Below are 16,601 nucleotides of genomic sequence, written 5' to 3'. Positions count from 1 at the left end.
ACCGAATCGTCGTCACTGCTTCTTGAACCATCACGCGTACACATCTGGTGGGAGAAGGCCTGGTCTTGACTTACTTACTTAAAAACATGCATGGCGATGCAGCTGCTGCTTTGTCGTCGGGTGGTTTTTCTGGAAGCTCTGAACATGCCTGGGCTGGTCTACTTCTCTCAGCTGTGGAAGATCAGTGCCTCCCTGTTAGTACTCATGAGATGAAGGAAATATTACATAGGAATTGCCCAGCGTCGCGAGCCTAGAGGAAGGAAGCACCATGCTATTGTCCGACTCGTGGGCCTGGAGTGGGCGTGATTTGTCACTGTCTGGCGTGTGTGCGTCTGTATCGTGGGGCAGTGTCCCTGTCTCATGGACTGCTTGTAAGCGTTTAAGTAGTGGTCGTCTGCTTTGGGCAAGGAGATTTACTGAATATTGAATAGAACTGCTTCCTGTTGCCTTCGTTCTCCTGTCACTGCTACCTTCGTCTTCCTCTCATTCTTCCCTAGATCTCTCCTCTTCTCCATTCACTAGCAGTAGCTAACACTCCCCTTGGAACAATCTCGAACCACATATATCGCAGGTCTGCCGACCGAATCGAATCGCTGCTGCTCTCCACTCCAGAGTCCGGACGACCGAATCGTCTCGTCGCACGGAAACCCTCCAGAAAGAACTCACCAGAAGAGACTTCTCTGAATGCAGAGCACTAGATTGTCAAACAGTACTCAACAAACTGCGCCAGCGAGCACGTTGTGAGAGACAAAACAAACCGGTGGCCGTTCGGCAGCTCAGGACCGGATCCAGGCCTGGAACATTTACAAGCCAGGATTCAGTGGAGCCAGTCCTTTGACTCATTCCGGACAGATTCAATACTTAGGGTAGAAGACCGGAATTTGTACTGGACAGTAGTGGAAGAGGAAATCCAAACCGGATCGCTTTTGTTTTTTATTCGGGTCAAAACGAACGGTTCATGAAGAGACGACTGAATTTCAAACCGGCTTATTTTTTCCACCGGAACCGGACCTAGAATAAGCCAAACCAACTGGAACGAACGAGATCTTAGACCTTGTTCGTTTCTGCCGGATCGGTGGGTCGGAATGATTTCGAACCGGATTGCTTCTGTAATTTATATAAACTTTGATTAGCTGAAACGATTTCAAGTGAAATCCGACACAAACGAACAAGGCCTTAAGATTTAGGGTTTTAGATGAACAGATTTTGAATTTACAGCTTCAGTGTGCAGCGCGCTCTGTTAGTGGCACATAATCATACAAGCAAATATGGCGGGGATGTAAACTGTACAACCATCAATCGGAGAAGATACCCAGAGTCTCAAGACGGAAGGAACAACCAAGAGCCATGTGATGGACCTACCACTCATATATGCCTCAAAAGCACGCAATCCAGCGGCCCCAATTCTGGCATCACCTTCAGCTCTTGCACCAGCGTGCGGTTTCCACAGCAACAAACTCCAGGAACGACTGAACCGCCTCAAATGTCGCGCCTGCCTGCCTGTCAAATCCAGAACAAGCTTGCAAGTTGCAACCCCGCGGCGGCGCCCGCCTGGTGCCCGGAGAAGGTAGCGGCGGCGATGCGTGGCCGACATGGGCCGCGTGGCGTGCGGAGCAGGACAGAATTGCTTTTTTGGTTCCCGGCGTGGAGAACGGGCCGATCAGAACTTGGATCGCGGAGGCCCATGGGAGACCCGTCTCGGCAGGATTTTGGACCGGCAAACGACGGCTTTCCGGTGGAACGTTGGCCGCGCCTGCTCCCACACACCCACTTCCAGGGAAAAAAAACACACTATCAAAATATGTATGGAAAAATCAAGCAGAAATTATATAACTATATGGGTAGATGATGCAAGTATGCATAATCATCATCCATGCGAAATCTGAAAAGCAGCAAGAGTATATATTTGTTAGGTACCTGTCGAAATTCTGGAAAGAACAGCAACACGGTAACACCATAGTTTAAGAATCCTTGGTCACTCTATGCATGACCATCCATGCAAGATCTGAAAAACAGCAAGGGTATATATATGTTAGGTACGTGTCGAAATTCTCAAAACAACAACAACATCATAACAAGACAATATATATTAGGTATATATCGAATTTCTGGAAAAAGAACAACAACATGGTAACACCATTAGTTCAAAAACCATTCGTGAGAGAAGAAGATAGGCAAATGGAATAAGGTTTTGGCTATTTTTTTGCAAGAGTGTGAAATAATATTGGTATTCAGCAATGCAATGTGATTCTATTAATTATAACTCCGAATGTCATTGTTTCTACTCATATATACATCATTGACGAGGAATACATAAATGTTTGGGTGTTAAATACATATGCTTAATACAAGAGCTTCGACATATTAATACATAATACCCTTGAAACGGTGGCATTGTTCATCTGTGCATATGATCGAGCTGAGGTATATCTTTATATAAGATTACATTTATACCTATCTAAAGGTTCAATTGGCGAGTAATACTTGGAGGTGCACCACTGTTGCGACTCGGTAAGTTGGCCTAGTCTGTATCTGTATGCCTTCTACTCAGCTTTAGACCGAGACGTTTTTAACCAGGCTGACCTATTTTCCTAGTTTTCCTGTGGTGAATGGATAACGCAGATTCAAATGATACATGATATGTGAAGCAGATCGAATTTACTCGTATTTTAGCTGTTGGCACGTATGTTTTATTCATACCTATAGGCCCTTAGTTTTTTTTACGCTTTTATGCCATTAATGGGGGGACTCGGGGAGAGGGTAAGGTCATCGCTAGCAGGCCAATAAACGGCCGTGCAAAGTACTATTTTTTACCGTAGATTGCACTGTTTGTAAGGTAACTTTTGAAATAGTGAATGAGTGAAGATAGTCTAAAAGTATGCAAGACATAGAATGAGATTGATAAGGTGAGTGAGAGGCAATGAGGTGAGTTGCCATATTTTTCGTATGCACTTTTCGTACGTTTTTCATGCATTATTCTACATACTTCATGTCTTGCGTTTGTCACTTATTTCATATACTTCACACAGACGAGTTAGAACATGTACTTGTGCCTAACAATTTATCTTCATATTTACATGTTGCGATATATTGATTTATATGAATTTAATTTAGCATTATCGTTATAATGCTACAAGTCAATCGCCTTGAAACCTCCCGCCGTGCATGAAAATAAAAAAAACCCAGAGGTGAAGCACTGTCTGACGGGTGAGGTAATGCCAACCAGGCAACCACACCGCACACGCACCAGGGGGGAGCGTGCGCGCCCGCCGGCGCCGGGGACGACGAAGGGGTGGGTGCGCTGCGCCGGCGAAACAGGCCGGCACGCGGGCAGAGGCAGGGCGGCATGGGCACTGCACGGTGCAGGGTCTTGTTTTGGACTCCCGAGAGGCTGCAGACTGCCAAGGTCGGCGGCCCCGGCCGGAGCCCACCGTACAACAAATAGTACTCGCGGGCGCCCCGCGCCCGCGGCACACTCGCCGACGACGATGGCCCCCGCCCACAGTTCGCCATTAAAGACGAGCGCCGTGCAGCGCCGCGAACTCCGAGACGTTGAGAGGAGTACTGGAGTACAGTAATACAGTATGCACGGTCATGGTGAAGCTGGATAGGTCGTCCTGGCTAATTAACCCAGCTGCAGCTAATAGTCAAGCTTGCAATTTGCAGGGCAAACAAAGGCGTAGCAGCCCGTGGCTCCGTTCCGGGACACGTGCCCTGTCAGCTGTCAACCGTTAATTTGTGCTACACCTAGACCGCACTCTGATGGGGGTGATGGTGACTGAAGCCGATCGAGATGACCAACGCGTTCGACTCCGGAGCAGCTGCTGAGCTGCAGGAAGCAGGATTTGCACTAGCACCGCCCCACCCCCTTCCAGTTAGTTATCCACTTTCCCCACAAAGTCTTCTCCGAATCCACCACTTCCACTTGCGTTGCCCCCGCCCGCCTCTGTCGTCTCCCGTCGCGCCGCGCGCAGGCTGTCCAGCATGATAAGTAGCTGCCGCGCCGCGCCGTAATCGATCCCTCCTCACAACACAGGACGCAACGCATCCAACGCGCCCCGCCCGCCCGGTTGGATTCGATTCCTCCCAAACTTGTCGTCCCCAAGCAGCAGCCTTTCCCTCTCTTTCCCATGGCCACCAAGCCCGGCAGGGCGGCCGCCGCGGTGCTGCTCCTCACCCTGCTCGCCGCTCTACACGCGGCCGCCCGCAACAACAACAACAACGAGAACCGCAACCCGGGCGGCGGCGGCGGCGACCCGGGCGCCTTCTTCGCCGGGATGCCGCGGTTCAGCGGCGGCGGGGTGCCAGGCGGCGGCGGGTTCTTCGGCGGCTGGGGCGAGGGCGGTCTCGGGTACCGGCGCGGCGCTGTGGTGCCGCCCTCCACGGTGTGCCCGCAGGACGGGCCCTGCCGCGGGAAGCGCCTCACCTGCCCGCCGCGCTGCTTCCGGACCTTCAGCTACGGCGGCAAGAACGGGGGCGGCGGCGGAGGCGGCGGAGGCTGCAGCTTCGACTGCACCGAGCGCTGCGCCGCCACCTGCTGAGTGAATCTGGGATGTATTAGAGGAGGGCGTGGCCGTAGCTATAGCTAAAGCTCGTGTACTCCTTCCTCTACTGGCATGCGGTGCACTGCTTCTTCCTGCTCGTCCACTGATACGAATTATCGCTACTACTAATAGTATCGAGGTGGTTTGGTTTGGTTTAGCTGTTGGTTTGTTGCGAGTTGTGATCGGTCGTGATCACGTACGTGATGACTGATGAGATCATTTATGCATGTGTGTCTGTAAATTTGGTGTCTGCCAGTGCCAGTGCCAGACTGATCAATAATAGCAGAGGAGAGGAGATGAATAAAGAGAAATTTAGATATGTACTATTAAAAGATTACAATTTTAGATATATAACATTTCTAAAGTTCACAGACTTGCACTAGTACGTATGTTCCACGTATCACAATGACTGAGACTATTACGTTTGGGATACTGACTGCTCTCCGTCAATAAGCATCTCCGGCCAATCCATCGCCGTGCCATGCTTTTCCGCCAGCAACTGCTCCGCACTGCTCTGCTCTGCTCTGCTCTGAACTCCGGTCGCCGATCGGATTATCGCTTGCTAACCGTACGTCGCCGCCGGTGGATAGTGGATACTATACTACGAGTTGCAGTCGCAGGCTTGCAGCATGATATGCGCTAAAACGGAAACAAAAGGAGTGACACGTGCCGGAGCCGAACTGCTCATTTTCGCCGTTCATGGCTGACTTTGGTGCTCCAAAGCTATCATCAAGCCCCCGCTTATTATAAGAGCCCAACTCTCTTCGGGCCATATCCGATCGCCTCTATCTAGGCCTTGGCATTTGGCCCATTCACCCAACATCTTTCTGCCAACGGTATCATGGAGACGTGGTGCCAGCCAGGCCGTTCGTGCTCGCTTTCCACGGCCCAGATTGTGTAAACGGAGGAACAGGACCCGGCCCACAAAAGTGAACGAAACAGCCGCTCCGCACGTGCCCAAGTCCTCCCAACTCCCTACTCCCAACACCTCGCCGTCTACTCGTCTCCCACTCCCCCCTGCACCAACACCACCAATCGGGTCCCCCACCACTTCCGTCGCCCTCGCCCGCTCCGCCGCGCCCCGTACAGCGGCGACATGGCCGAGTACCGCCTCGGACTTCAGCTGCACGGCCACACCGACGACGTAAGCTGCCGCCCCCCCTCTCCCCTCACCGCTAGATTCTCGCCACTGCTGCCCCGTCTCCGTTTACTTCCGCTCCAAGTTTGTGGCGATACCCTCGGTCTCGATCCGCCCGGCGCCCCGCTCGTCGGCCCCAGCCCTCGGTCCTGTATGGGGGCCGGTTTCCGCCCGCGGCGGGATCGCTGGGGCTTTTGATCTTGTTGCGTTCCCTGGAGTTGTGGGTGCATTGGAGCGATGCAATTTACCTTCCGATGCATACTGTGAGTTCACTCTGTGGCAGTGGATTCAGTGGGCTTAGTGCAGGAGTAACCTCAGGGGGTTTGTCGGTGGTGAGATCACTGTATTTTGGGCTGTTTTTGCTAAGTAGATTGGTGACTCAGTGAATGCCAGTTAAATTAGTTTCTCTGCAGAACAGAGAACATAGACTTCCGTTGTTCTGCTTAAAGTGCAATTCCACCATGTTCTTGTCGTGCTGCTGATTTAGGGTCCATCCTTGAATCACCAGATTAGGTCATTCAACAATTCATATCACAGTTCAATCGTTTCTTTGTGATCATCCTTGTTGTTGTCAAAACTACGGGCTTGTTTGTTTTGTGGCTAACTACACCACATTTTGTCTAAGGTTAGTCGTTCGAATCGAAGAACTAACCTTAGGCAAAAAAGTTAGACAAAGTGTGACAAGTTAGGCAGCGAACCAAACAGGCCCTACGTCTTCTCATCATCGTATATTGTGTAGACACTTGTTTCATGGATGCCTTATCATGTTCATTCTTCTTCAGGTTCGTGGCATCTGTGTATGCGGCGATGCTGGGATCGCGACATCATCGAGGGACCGTACTGTGAAGTTCTGGACCCGGAACCCAGAAAAGGAGAGCGAATATGTTCTCTCCAAGACACTCGCAGGACATTCGAGTTTTGTCGGCCCATTGGCTTGGATACCTCCTTCAGACCGTTTTCCTGAAGGTGGAATCGTCTCTGGTGGAATGGACACATTTGTTTTCCTCTGGGATCTGCAAAAAGGAGAAGTTGCCGAGACAATGAAGGGGCACAGTTCGCAAGTCACTGGACTCGCTGTGGACACTAACGGTGACATCATCTCTTCATCCATGGATTGGTAAACTCTCATAGACAAGTGTGATCCTAAATTCCTAATGCTACATGTTCTTGTGGCATCTTTCCTTGGCTTGCTTGCTTATTTTAAGTTCATCCTCTGCGTGTGTTCTGTTAATTTAAAAAAGTGCTATGCTTGAAGATGTGTACAACATATACAAAATATAGAAAAGCAGTATTCTGTGTTGCTTCATTATCCAAGCACCTTTACTGATTACTCCGTGTTTGAAGTGCTTTTTCTAATGGGATGCCTTAATAGACATCCAGTTTTTCTTACTATAGTGCCTCTGTTCTACTTCACTGACACACATTGTGCATGCAGTACTGTAAGACGTTGGAGAAATGGCAATGCTATAGAGGTTTGGGAAGCGCACAAGGTTGCAGTGCAAACTGTTCTAAAGCTGCCCACAGGGGAACTCTTCACTGGTAAATCTTCTGATATACTTTACATGAATGATTTTATTGGTTCCTGTGCATGTATTTTGTATTTTGGTGCCCTGCTATCCTGTAACTTGTTCATGTGATTTATCATTTCTTTTGTTATCTGGCATTTTGGCAACTGATACTAGCACTACATGGTTGTTATAAACAGTTCAATGCTGTAATTTTGGGACCAAAATCATGCTATATTGGAAGTGTAATTGCTTAGTTTGTACTCCCTCCGTCGCTGAATAAATTAACTTCTAGACCCGACTTAAGTCAATTTTTTGTAAGTTTGACCAACTTTCTAAGAAATAATATCTAGATATATGATACCAAATAAGTACACTATGAAAATATATTTCATGGTGTATCTAATGATATTTGTGTCATATATATTTCTGTTCTTTTTCCTATAAATTTGGTCAAAATTACAAAAGTTTGTCTTAGAACAAGGTTAGAAGCTGATTTATTTAGGGACGGAGGTAATACGTGCGCTTGGTTTTCAAAAGCAAATCCTTTTGTTTAAGAAAAAATCTGGATGCACTATGTGTGACCTTTGTTTAGTGACAACATAATCCTTTTCTTAGAGTTGTTGGCTCATCTAGATTCCATAAAACAATATTTACCTTGGATGACTTTCTGATAAATTTATGAACACAAATTTCTAGCGTTTGATTAACAATTTACATATTCACACTTTTTCATAGGTTCAAGTGATTCCACTATTAAGCTATGGAAAGGAAGGACTTGCCTACAGACTTTCTCAGGACATGCAGGTTTAGTTCTTCCTTTTGCTTTTATTTCTACTGCAGAAAACACTGTTTAACAAGGTCATGTGTGAAACGGTACCTCACATGGTGGTGTATGTTGCATTGTCCTTTATTTTTCTCTACCATGCGACTTTCAGCGAGGAATCTGAAATTCCCGGTTGGACACTTGCACTGATGCATAAGTTTTGTTATTCTTTGCCTAAAAAATTTAACATCATTTGCCTTCTATTAAATCGGATCCCTTTTTATTATATTGCATATTCTTTGTATCTTATGTTATTGTGTTGTTTCTTCCGTGCGATTATGTACAAACCTGACCTAATTTTATGTCACATGCAGACACTGTTAGATTTTTAGCCTCAATGCCAGGTCTAGGAATTCTTTCCGCCTCACACGACAGGTAAGTGAACAGAGTATTGAATACCCATATAGGGTCTGTTTGGTTGTATACTTAAGGTGCCAAAAATTGTCACACATTTTCTGCCACACTTGCCTAAGGTTAGACGATCAAATTCTGCACCACATCTTGGCATACGAGCAAGGCTAATAATATAGCCAACTGCTGGCTGCAAGAATTGTTGCAGCCAACCTTTTAGCCCACTTGTATAATAGTTAGCTCTTCATTATACTTGTCTCTCGCATAAGGTTTCTTGGTTCTCGTGTCTAAGCCGGCTGTAAGATAACAGTCCGCTTCTCTCTCTTCTCTTCTCTTCTCTCTCATCCAACTCAATATTTAGCCTTCTTATAGCCTGTTACTATACTTGCTCTACCTAAGGGAACCTTGCCACATTTTTTACAAATCATTGACGAGTGAGACCTACGCAGCAAGAGAAAATTCTTGCCACAATCGTAGCTACAAACCAAACACATGCCTAACTCGGTCAAACCAGCCTAACTTAGGCGTGTCAAACTATGACAAGTGAGGCAGCAAACGAAACAGGCCATAAACTCCTTGCTCACTTATGCTCACTGTTTTCAGAAGAATGTTTTTTTGGGTTTGCTGAAAACGTTTTTGATCCAGCCCTCAGTCCTTTGCCTCCATCTTTCAGTTTTATGCATCATCAATGCAGTCACTCTGCTTCTTCACTGGTTGTTATTTGTTCACACAATCAAACATGATACTTTTGTTTGTCGCAGCACTGTCAAGTTATGGGCGTTGTCAGGTCAGCCCCTGCTGGACATGATCGGACATTCTTCTCTTGTATATTCTGTGGATGCACATTCTTCAGGTCTAATTGCTAGTGGTAGTGAGGATCGCTCTTTGAAGATATGGAAAGGTGATATATTTTGTATTATATAAATGCATCAGCATTTCTCATGTTGAATTTGTACACATTCTCTGAGCAACTCGTGGAATCTCACTAAGTTAGGCTATGATCCATTCTACAAACTGTCTTGTCTAAACAAATGTAAAGTTGTGGCTAACTGAATTTTAAACACTTCCCCTCACTCTGTTTCTGCCCAGTATGCTGAAACTGAAACTTATATACTCACCTGTTGAACTTGTGCAGTAGAGAAGGAAAATTCTATCAGTAAAAACAAAACGTGTGTAGTACAGCAAGTTCTCAATGTACTTCCATTCTCTGATTTTTGAGTAAAAATGCAGATGGTGTCTGCGTTCAAAGCATTGAACACCCAGGATGTATATGGGATGCTAAGTTCTTGGGAAATGGAGATATTGTAACTGCTTGTTCTGATGGCACTACAAGGATATGGACAGCAGATTCTAACAGGTTCTGCAGTGATGAGGAAATTGCAGCTTATACAGATCTTATTTCTCAATACACACTTAGCAGGTTGGCATCTCTGGTTTCATAAGTTATTTTCTTATCTTCTGCAAGGTTTTATCATTTCTTATATATTAGAGCATATGCTTATTTTGATACCAGTTGACCATGGTCTATGTACAATTACTCGTGGGACAATCATTATGTTATTTCTGAAAATTGGATCACTAGGATTGTTCAGTCATCTCCTTATATAGATAGTGACTGTGGTCTATCTACTGTTGCTATTCTCTGAAAATGGGAGCCCTGGAATTATTCACACATGATATCCTTATTTCTTGCCTTTACAGAAAGACTGTTGGTGGACTTAAGTTGATGGATCTACCAGGTGTGGAGGCGCTGCAAGTTCCAGGTTATATATCACATTTTTTATCCTTATATTATTGACATGTAGATAACACCCAGTGCTAAGTATATATTCTGGTTTGCTAGTTATTAAACGGGTTCAATATACATTTTTATTTTAAAATACATGTGAAATTTCTGTATTTTTTCTTCAAAATCTCTATTTTCTATAAATATTTAGAGCCTTCTTATAGTCTGTTGCCTTGATCATTGTTTAGCATGTAAGAATAGGGAGCAGTGTGGAAGCTAATTTTCAGTGGAATCGTGTGGTGTTTAACCTTAAGTAGCTCAAATTCCGTCTTAATTTAGTGTGTTTCGAGCAGGGAACTCCGATGGACAAACATTAATCGTTCGAGAAGGGGATAATGGTGTTGCATATTCATGGAATTCAGCAGAGTTAAAATGGGACAAAGTAAGCCCCTTTCTGCTTTAGACCTTTTTCAGCTTCACATTATATTTACCCAATGTCCCGTTCACATAAGAGAATCTGCTACTTGGTTTTGATAGAGCTGTTTAACTAGCAGGCCGCTAGTTGTTTGATGATCATTCGCACAGCATAATTTAATATCTAGCTGTAATGGTTTATGTTTTTGACTTAATTAATTGTGGTTATTTTATCGCATCGTGATATATTTATGCACTCTGGTAGTGTTAGCCATCTGTCCTTGACATGGTACTGCATTTATTTGTTTATATCCTTTAATTTTGAGTTATTCTAATCCCATTTTTTGCCCAACAAAATTGCTAGATTGGTGAAGTAGTGGATGGACCTGGTGAAGCTGCTCAAGGCCAAGTTCATGATGGTGTTCGGTATGATTTTGGTAAGTTGAGTTCAATTGTATGTGTTTTGCGCTAACCTTTTGTTTTCTTACGATATTCTAATTTTTTTTTGCAGTTTTTAATGTTGATATTGGAGATGGAGAACCCATACGAAAACTACCCTATAATCGTTCAGGTATAACACAACTGTATTCCTATTTTTTATGATTTTATCTGCCATTGATTCTAGAGTAAACCAACTAGTATTATGATTCATATGCTTTGGTTTTATATGGTATATGTAAATGTCCATACATCATGGATCTCTGTCTTTCATGTGCATGAACGTGAGAGCTTTTATTCTCAAAGTTATCATATGCACCTGTTACATTCATGTTCGTGTTCATTGTAGATGACCCATACACAGTCGCGGACAAGTGGCTCCTGAAAGAAAATCTGCCTTTGACATATCGCCAACAGGTTGTAGAATTTATACTGCAGAATTCTGGCCAGAACAACTTTGTTCCAGATCCATCTTTTCGGGATCCCTATACTGGGGGTAAGCATGCTGTTTTTTTGTGCCAGAACCCTGATTGATAGTTTCGCTTTTCCTCCTTAATCGTTTGACCTTTTCTTGTGTCCATTTTAGATCTTGCTGGTCCTTGTGGGTTTTATCTCTTTTATGTGTTTCCCCGTTTCGTTGTTTTCGGTTCTCCTTTGCCTTTGTTTCCCTTTTCTGTTCTTTGGGGGTTGAGCTCTGAGGTTTTCATACGGGGTTTCATCTCTAGCCTACCCCAACGTGCTTGGGACAAAAAAGGCTTTGTTGTTGTTGTTGTTGTTGTTACATTTTTACCTGTTGGTTGCTGCTGCTGACAACCAAACTGATTCTGTATCAGCCAATGCATATGTGCCTGGGCAACCATCATCATCATCCAATGGTACGTATTCAATATCCATGCCTAAATCCTGGAAATTGAGCTGGTTCTTTTCCCCTTTCTCTCTATATTAAATTGCAACCCTTTGATGTAGTTTTTGGGATATACCCTGAATCACATAATATATACTTATTTTGCAGGTAATACTCCGGAACCAATTTTCAAGCACATACCGAAGGTACTACTGATCTTGATGTTTGTTACATTTTTTTCTTTTTTGTAATTAACACTGATACTTGAAGTTCAAACTCAATTGAAAGACACTTGATCTGTGAAACTGAGTTGTATTGGTGACGCTTACTTGCAAGTGTAAGAGTTTGGTGACAATGGTTGGCTAAATTAATTATCCCCTTTGCATCCCTGGGTAGTGGTGGATACTTGTTTCCTCTGTTGCCTTTGTTGTTAATTAGATGTCTGCCCACTTTATGGGTAAATGACATGTCTTGCATACAAGCATTACAACCGAACATGATTTTAAGTTACAGGACTGTATTCCGATAGATTCACAGAACTTTCAACAATATTGATTATGTTGGACAGATCTGGTGCTGGCGGTTACCACATGAGTGGGGTCTAGGGAAGGAATAACCGAGCCAAGCCTAACTCCTGCATTTTTGCAGAGAGGATGCATTGAACCGAGAACCCAGGACCTTTGGCTCAGTGGAAAGGCTTCTCATCACTGTGCCAGACCTATCCTTCTAACAATATTGATTATGTTAATATAATATATATGTAACATGAACTAATTGTCTTGCCAAATCAAACAAAGCCTTGTGCAAAACAATAAAGCAGTATAGATCAAAATTTTTATCCAATCATCTGCCTCATCTTGTTACATTAACTGTTGATTGATGCTTTATATTTTTTAAACCAGAAGCAAGTTGCCATGAAAATAATACATGAGTTATTTTACAACTTTTGTGAATTAACCCGGAGCCTGCTTATTTGATTTGCAGAGTGGAATGCTGTCATTTGAGACAGCTCAGTTTGATGGAATCCTAAAGAAAGTTGCAGAGTTTAATTCAAAACTTTCATCTGACTCGGTAATCTGAAAACTTATTTCCTGGCACGTTTTGTTTATTCCAAAAATTAACATATTATTATTTCTTCCCAGAACCTAAATGCAGTTTTGCTTACATCATTTCATGTGCTTTTAGATCTATTCCAATTCCAATGCATTAGTCTTATGTCAATGAGTTTTCAGCAGTGGGTGTCCCCTGCATGCTGACTGACTTTGTTGTCTTTAGAGCTGCACGCCTACACATGTGACTTGCACTGAGAAGTATATTGTATAGAAGTATGTTGAAAGGGAGGACATGGTCTGCATCGAAGATGTGTAAGTCATGGGGACAGCAAATAAATAACTAACCCGAGTGAAGGAATTGATTGAAGTTTGTTATAAATCCTAAACAAGCTGGTTAACATAGAATGCTGACGAGAAGCATGAATAGCATATATCTATTAACCTGAAGTAACCTGCTAAATTACTTGCTGACTTGTTCTTTGCGCTTTTAGTATGTTGTGGACTAAACTAAGTTTGTGTTTGGAACACCTTTAGTTACACATTATTTACAATAGTTCGTCTAGGATCTTGCTCAAAGCATTTAATTTTGGCTGTTGTGGTTAGACTTTGGAACACCTTTAGTTACACAATATTTTTATGGTGTACCTCGACCAATGCCTAACAGGCACTCTAGTGGGTGATACCTACACCTGGGTTGTTTAGAATCATAATCATTTCTAAAAGAAAAGAAGTTTATCCGAGATTCTTACACATGTCTTAATTTTAACTTAACTGTATTCAGGAACAGAAACAATTATCTCTGTCTGAGACGGAGATGTCAAGATTACCTGCCATAGTGAACGTGTTGAAAGAGACATCATTTTATCACACAAGTAAGCTTGCAGATGCTGATATGACATTGTTGGTAAAGATATTGAAGTCTTGGCCTCCACAAATGATGTTTCCAGGTATATATCCTCTTTGGACCATAAAAATAGTAAGCATGATAGTGATTGGTTTGATTACCCTGTTGAATTGTCTCAATAAAAAGAAGAAAAGAACCATCCATTGATTTGCTAGAAACTCTTGGCAGGTGATTGTTAGAACTTGTGGTCCAATCTAGTTGGCTCCAAGTTTACAGCGAAAATCCTTGGTTACAGTTACAACTTTGTAATTCAATTATAATATATGCCATTTTCTTTTGCAGTAGTAAGTGCATTTAAATTGTGAAAACTGGGTTTCTCTTATTTTATATTTTTATCGTGTTGCTGTTAGAATTTTGAAGCAAGCAATACCCACTAGTTGGAGCGGAACATGTAACTTTTTAAGCTTTTGATCTAAATAAACCACATAAATAAAATCTATATTTGTTAAGTTTCTTGGCTGCGATAGTCTGATTGAGATTCCCTAGTTTTATTCAGCAGTTTTATCTATGCCTTAAGTTCTATCCCTAACATCCAGCTACACTCTGCATGGGGTTGAGAGCTAGTTTTTATGTTCTTGCTTTTAAATATTTATTATAGGCTTAATTTTGCCAGTGGAGGTTTTCAGTCGATCTGAAGGTGTCTTTTGACCTTGCAGTCATTGATTTTCTGAGAATGTTCGTGTTGCATCCTGATGGAGCTTCTTTACTTCTCAAGACCATCGAAACTGGAAATGGTAGGATATTGGATAGCAATCTTTTTGCTAAAAGCTAATTCCCAGCCTTTCACATCTGAATTATATGCAACTCCGCGAGCATAGATTATTCAATCGTCTACACACTGTCTCTTTTAATCACTGGAACTGGCTCTTACTGAAAACCAAACCTCCGTCGTGTAGATATACTTTTGGAAACCTTTCGTAAAGCTGTTGCGTCGCCTGTACAGCCAGCAAATTTGCTTACAGTCCTCAAAGCTGTGACAAACTTGTTTGGCAACTCATGCTTGCACCAGTGGCTGAGGACCCACTGTGCTGAGGTCAGTTCTATAGTAAAACAATTCATTTTCTCTCGAGTTCGTTGTCTGTTGTGCATAAAACATATCAGCCAGTTATTTACTCTTGCCTTTTCTAGTCTGACAATTTTATTTCCTAATTTCAGATCATTGATTCGGTGTCAAACTGCAAGTCTTCTTTTAGCAAGAATGCACACTTGGCATATGCCACGCTTCTACTGAAGTGAGTCTCAAGTTGAATTCTACCTATTTATGCATTGCAGCTTCGCTCCCACAGCGCTAGAAAAAAAGATCATTTGAGATTGCTGAAGTTCCCTATGTTATCTGTGTGCAGCTACGCTGTTCTTTCGATTGAATCAAAGGAGGAACAGAGTCAGGCGCAGATTCTTTCTGCCGCCCTTGAAGTGAGTTTTTCCAGCCTATTGCGTCCAGCCAATGCAATTTCCCAGAGTAGTCCCATCACTTTCATTTTTTGAACTTGCAGATCGCCGAAGATGACACCCAAGATTTCGACTCAAAGTACCGGGCACTTGTCGCAATCGGTTCTCTTGTATCCTTCCTGAACATGCCGTTATTGCAGGGCTTCATGCGATGCACTTCTCTTTCCTTGGATCATTTCTTCTAAATTTTCCATGCCTTGGCATGTGTCGCCCTTAACCTAATTTACTATAGATGCTCAAGGGCCTTGTGAAGTCCCTTGCCCTCGACCTTGATGTTAAGAGCGTTGCAAGCAGCGCCAAGTCTTCAATGGACCAGAAGATTGCGGAAGTAGGAGGTGACATCGAATCGCTAACAAGATGACTACAATAGGTTTGCGTGCACTTGGTCGTTGCGGACATTGTTGCTCCTTCGCTCGAGGCGCTACCATGCATAACTTAAAGCCGGTCTGTGTTGCAGACCAATTCAGACGCCCTCCACGTCTCTACCGAAAAATCGCAATGGGTTATGATTATTTTTTCACCTTTGTAACCATCATGGAAGTGTGGATTTTGGGTGGTAGCGCTTAGATTTTGTAAATTGAATAGCTGGGCTACTCTGCAGATACAGTTCAATATTTCTCGCGGAGGGATGCAGATCAGACACGCAACGAATATTTCGATATCATCTGCATTTCTATCAGGCACGCAACTACACACAAAGGACCTCCTAAACGTGTCACCTAAAGGGCAAGAAACGAAGCAAATGGAAGAAAAACGAAAAGGAAAATAAACAAGTAAATCATCACACAAAAAACAAAAATAGTTCCATTGCCGGGATTTGAACCCGGGTCGTCTGGGTGAAAGCCAGATATCCTAACCGGACTAGACGACAATGGATTTGTTGCGAAGAGGACCTCTGTTAAAAAAGTAACATGTATTCCAGCAGCTCCAGCGTCTCTTCTGAGTCTGGCTCCCAGCGCCACCAGTCAAATAATCGTAGAACATAGCACTAGTCATATAAGTATATACCATTTTTTTCATCTCATACAGAAAAGACAACAATCAAGACATATGTATTACCTATACCTAACAAAGTGCTCGTACACGGTTTACATAGAGTATAAAATATAAAGACATATACGTTTGGTTGGATATAGATATAAATGTAGATTTGAAACCAATAAACATGGTTTAAATATTCATTTGAATATAATTTTAGCTTTTTACTATTTAAATACGGGAGACCCAACCGGTTAGATTAGAAAGAGCATAATGATTTTTTTTGCAAGAGTGATGATAGTGAATACCAGAAAATAGGTGCTTTAAAGAATAGAGATATGTCTATAGCATGACATAAAACCACATGCATTCGGTTACTTACAACGAAGTCCATTTACTTGTTTGGATATAGCTGGGTTATGTTACTAAAGA

At 43.3% G+C, this 16,601-nt stretch overlaps 2 protein-coding genes and 1 non-coding gene across 4 annotated transcripts; 2 read left to right on the top strand and 1 right to left on the bottom strand.

Annotated features, from left to right (window-relative positions):
- Positions 1–4,019: 4,019 nt before the first annotated feature.
- Positions 4,020–4,861, top strand: LOC100275455 (uncharacterized). The gene has a single exon (NM_001149522.2). It carries the CDS (start codon positions 4,131–4,133, stop codon positions 4,539–4,541), a length of 411 nt encoding a protein of 136 aa, NP_001142994.2. The 5' UTR covers positions 4,020–4,130; the 3' UTR covers positions 4,542–4,861.
- Positions 4,862–5,505: 644 nt separating this feature from the next.
- Positions 5,506–15,855, top strand: LOC100382771 (transducin family protein / WD-40 repeat family protein). Of its 2 annotated transcripts, none has more exons than XM_008653454.4 (22): positions 5,506–5,688; positions 6,465–6,799; positions 7,118–7,221; positions 7,926–7,994; positions 8,328–8,388; positions 9,126–9,265; positions 9,595–9,784; positions 10,066–10,127; positions 10,444–10,532; positions 10,869–10,941; positions 11,016–11,075; positions 11,292–11,438; positions 11,776–11,817; positions 11,955–11,992; positions 12,771–12,857; positions 13,626–13,785; positions 14,399–14,476; positions 14,639–14,775; positions 14,898–14,974; positions 15,086–15,155; positions 15,236–15,301; positions 15,424–15,855. In XM_008653454.4, the coding sequence occupies exons 1-22, from the start codon at positions 5,641–5,643 to the stop codon at positions 15,550–15,552; spliced, it is 2,262 nt and encodes a 753-aa protein (XP_008651676.1). In that variant the 5' UTR covers positions 5,506–5,640; the 3' UTR covers positions 15,553–15,855. The 2 variants fall into 2 exon arrangements, with proteins under 2 accessions (XP_008651676.1, NP_001168951.1); NM_001175480.1 differs by having other exon boundaries at positions 5,567–5,688; positions 13,620–13,785; positions 15,424–15,851.
- Positions 15,856–15,993: 138 nt separating this feature from the next.
- TRNAE-UUC (transfer RNA glutamic acid (anticodon UUC)) lies at positions 15,994–16,067 on the bottom strand. Its single transcript has one exon. It is a non-coding gene; the product is annotated as a tRNA-Glu (tRNA).
- Positions 16,068–16,601: the final 534 nt, after the last annotated feature.

This window comes from Zea mays, chromosome 7 (genome assembly GCF_902167145.1).
Source record: "Zea mays cultivar B73 chromosome 7, Zm-B73-REFERENCE-NAM-5.0, whole genome shotgun sequence".
Taxonomy (NCBI): Eukaryota; Viridiplantae; Streptophyta; class Magnoliopsida; order Poales; family Poaceae; genus Zea; species Zea mays.
This window is presented reverse-complemented; position numbering and strand designations above follow the sequence as displayed.

Coding starts and splice junctions, on each gene's coding strand:
- LOC100382771 (NM_001175480.1), top strand. CDS start 5,641: ATGGCCGAGTACCGCCTCGGACTTCAGCTGCACGGCCACACCGACGAC. Junction 9,785..10,065: donor TCTCAATACACACTTAGCAG/GTTGGCATCTCT, acceptor TTGCCTTTACAG/AAAGACTGTTGGTGGACTTA. Junction 10,128..10,443: donor GGAGGCGCTGCAAGTTCCAG/GTTATATATCAC, acceptor TGTTTCGAGCAG/GGAACTCCGATGGACAAACA.
- LOC100275455 (NM_001149522.2), top strand. CDS start 4,131: ATGGCCACCAAGCCCGGCAGGGCGGCCGCCGCGGTGCTGCTCCTCACC.